This window comes from Mus caroli, chromosome 18 (genome assembly GCF_900094665.2).
Source record: "Mus caroli chromosome 18, CAROLI_EIJ_v1.1, whole genome shotgun sequence".
Classification (NCBI taxonomy): Eukaryota; Metazoa; Chordata; class Mammalia; order Rodentia; family Muridae; genus Mus; species Mus caroli.
The window spans coordinates 16,685,505-16,689,301 of NC_034587.1; the positions used below are offsets into that span (position 1 = coordinate 16,685,505).

The window sequence follows — 3,797 nt, forward strand, 5'->3', positions numbered from 1 at the left end:
ATATATATATATATATATATATATATATATAATTTTATATCATGTTATATCATTATAAGCTTCTAAACAGAATAATACTAATATAAAACAAATTCTTTTAAAAAATCTAAAAATCTAAAAGACACTAGGGATGTAGACAAGTTGGTAGAGTGCTTGCCTACCATGCATACATTTTTGGGTTCTGTCCCTAGACCTACATGAAACCAGGCATGCTGTCTCATGCCTGTGCTTCCAGCTCTGGAGGGAGTGGAGGAAAAAGGGTCAGAATTCCAGCTCCAGGAGAGACCGATGCCTATGGCCTCCAAGGGCACCTGTATTCATATAAACACACACATGCACACCCACCCACACACACACTTTTATTTAAAAACTAAATGAAGTAAAATAAAACCACTAGAGATTTGGTTTCTTTTTTCAGGCTTTCTATGCAAACAAAATCAGAGAATTAACAGTAAATATCAACTATATGTGTACTTCATGCACATATCCATCAGACAGAAATTGCACATGCATGCACATGTGCACGCATACACACACACACACACTGTTGTATAATCCTACAATAAGCTTATGAGCTAATGTCATTTTTCCCATCATAGTTTGAAGCTTGGAGAGGCTCAGTTGTGTTAGGTCCCAACCCCAGCCATCTCTCTTGTAGATTAGATCAGACTGTGAAGTAAGCCAGAGGATAACCTATCGAATCTCTGGAGCGGGCATTGATCGGCCACCTTACGGAGTGTTCACCATCAACCCTCGGACTGGAGAAATCAACATTACCTCAGTGGTGGACAGAGAGATAACCCCACTGTTCCTGGTAAGTCCTGGCCATGGATTTTTATTAATATTTTTAAAAAATGTTTCCCTCCTTTTGAAAAAAGAAAATTAAAAAGTCGGTAGAGTAAAAATAATATAGTAGATTGAAACAATTAAAAGATTTGAAAGAGTAAGAAAAGTCTGAAGGAGCCAAGTTGGTGTCCCATATAATACACCTGTTTATGAACAAGTTCCAATAACATTTCAATAGCTAGGTTCCAGTATAATCTGAATTGTATTTTCATATTCTGAGAAATATTATTTCAAGAGTATTGCTAATTTAGTGGAGAAAGACAGCTTTGCTCTACTTTGCCCAGATCCATTGCCGTGCTCTCAACTCCCGAGGAGAAGACTTGGAGAGACCACTGGAGCTCAGAGTGAAAGTCATGGATGTGAACGACAACCCCCCAGTCTTCACTCAGAATGTGTACACAGCCAATATTGAAGAGAACAGTGACGCCAGTAAGTATGCACCACCCCTTTATGGCACTGTCTGCTCACCTCCTCCTCAGAAGCCTGGGAAGACTGGCATGCCAGCTTACTCAACTATCAGCAAAAGCCAAGCTCCCTATGGAATAAAACAAACATTCTAGTGTTTAGAAATAGAAAATATACAGTTAAAATGCTAGATGACTCTTATACATGCAGTTGAGCCAGTGTTCAGCATCATTCTCGGAAATGGGTGAGTTGACTTACTCTGAAAAAGTAAACTGAGAAAACAGAAAACCACAACAGATTCCATTCCGATCTATGGCTTGAAAAGTCATAGCTAAACCATAAGAGAGAGAAAAGGTGCAGAAGGCAGTCTCTCCATCAGAGCCACCACTGAGAGCCATCACGTCTTCAGACAGCAAGAGACATTTTCTTCTCTCTCTCCCTCTCTCTATTCTTTCTGGGTCTCTCTCTCTCTCTCTCTCTCTCTCTCTCTCTCTCTCTCTCTCTCTCTCTGCCTCTCTCTCTGCCTTTTCTCCCATTTCTCTCCATCCTGCTTCATTCCAAACCCAAGCCTAGTGCCTCCCTGTGTTCTCTTTGTCTTACTTTTTTCCCTTCTTACTTTTATGCTTCTTTGCTGCTGCTACTAACTTCCCCTCGCTCTCCTCCCTCTCTACCTACTTCCATCTCTTTCTGATCCTCAGATACTTCTTTACCTTTCAGTTCTGCATCTCACATTATACCTTGAAAGACATTCCAGAGGCAATAATAGCAAAATTGAATAGAAAGACAGAAAAACACATACATTTTGAACATACAGAGTAAGAAAGCATGGAAAGGCAGAAAGGTTTTGTGTAAGGGACACAAGAGAGGTGGTTGGGAGCAGGGGATGACTCTGGCCTTAGCTTCTTGCTGACATTCCTCAGAGCAGCCCTGGTGAGGGAAAAGGAGAAAAACACACCAGTGCTATTTCAGTGCTATTTTCTCCTCCTCCTCCTCCTCCTCTTCCTCCTCCTCCTCCTGTGAGCACAGCTTGAACACAATCACCTTCAGGACCAGGACACACCTTCATAAACTCCAAACTCCTGGTGCCCATGCTTTTTCTGTTTAATGGCACTAAGATTCTCTGCAGTAGGGTCTTCACTTTGAGGTCTGTGAGATGGAATATTGGCCAATTCTGGAAAATTAACCCTGTAGATGGATGTTGCCAGTAGGCATGGTCCACAGGGCCTGCCTTTCTCTGCATAAAAAAATTAGAACTTTTTATATTTCTCTAATAAATTACTCATTTTGATAACTATATAACTTTTACTTTGACAAATTATCTTCTACTGCAAACAGTAATAATTCTGCTATAAGTAACAATTAGCAATATACATATTTACCAGTTGTGGTAGCATGGGCACACCTGCTCTACAGAGATACCCTGTCTCAAAAAAGATAAGCAATAAATGATTGCAATGTTAAATTCAACTAAGTTATCAGCTTCTTAATTAAACAACAGAAAATAATTTCACAAGTCCATGGTAAAAACAAATCTGATCAAATCACTTCTGTTGGCTTTATGACACTCTACTGAACTTTTTCACTTATTAAAGGATACCAGTTTGCTCCTAACTTATCATTAACAGAATGAAAGAATAAACTGCCAAGAATTTCACATGTTAGCTACTTTCATTTTTGTAACTACTGATGTGGGTGATGCAACTCCCTGCTGTAAGCTACAGTGGCATACTCTCAAGGAAGTAAGGAAAATCCAAGGAAAGACCAGCCACTCTTTTTATACCTAATGCCTGGAGGGATTGAATCTAATAGAATTTCAACCATTTTCTACCTCCATCCTTACTTATAGATGCACTGGTGGTAAAGTTAAGTGCCACAGATGCAGATGAAGACAATCACTTGAATTCTAAAATTGCATACAAGATCATCTCCCAGGAGCCTGCTGGTGCACCCATGTTCATGGTGAACAGGTACACTGGAGAAGTCCGCACGATGTCCAATTTCCTTGACAGAGAGGTAAAGCCTTCTATGAATGAATGGTAACAATGAATTTGGTTTTGTAAAGACAAAGATGAGATAATTTGTGTGTGACCTTAGTCCAGTGCTCAGGAGGAAAGAAAAAATACTCTAGTCATTTTTAATGAAAATTAAATGGTCAGTGATAGATTTTGTTTTATGCACCTATTAAAAAACAAATAATGGCACTGGGTCATTGTCTTAGTCAGGGTTTCTATTCCTTCACAAACATCATGACCAAAAAGCAAGTTGGGGAGGAAAGGATTTATTCAGCTTACACTTCTTTTTTGTTTGTTTGTTTGCTTTTATTAGGTATTTATTTCATTTACATTTCCAATGCTATCCCAAAAGTCCCCCATACCCTCTCACACACACTCCCCCACCCACCCACTCCCACTGCTTGGCCCTGGCGTTCCCCTGTACTGAGGCATATAAAGTTTGCACGACCAATGGGCCTCTCTTTCCACTGATGGCCGACTAGGCCATCTTCTGATACATATGCAGCTAGAGATATGAGCTCTGGGGGGTTACTG

The 3,797-nt window shown here is 40.0% G+C and overlaps 1 protein-coding gene across 1 annotated transcript in view; it reads left to right on the plus strand.

Annotated features, from left to right (window-relative positions):
- The window catches only part of Dsg4 (desmoglein 4), a 35,509-nt gene that overhangs the window by 12,212 nt on the left and 19,500 nt on the right, over nt 1-3,797 (plus strand). The window contains exons 4-6 of the mRNA XM_021150746.1: nt 659-814; nt 1,131-1,275; nt 3,098-3,264. Of these exons, the coding sequence (XP_021006405.1) occupies nt 659-814; nt 1,131-1,275; nt 3,098-3,264 (468 nt within the window). The remainder of the gene's footprint in view (nt 1-658; nt 815-1,130; nt 1,276-3,097; nt 3,265-3,797) is intronic.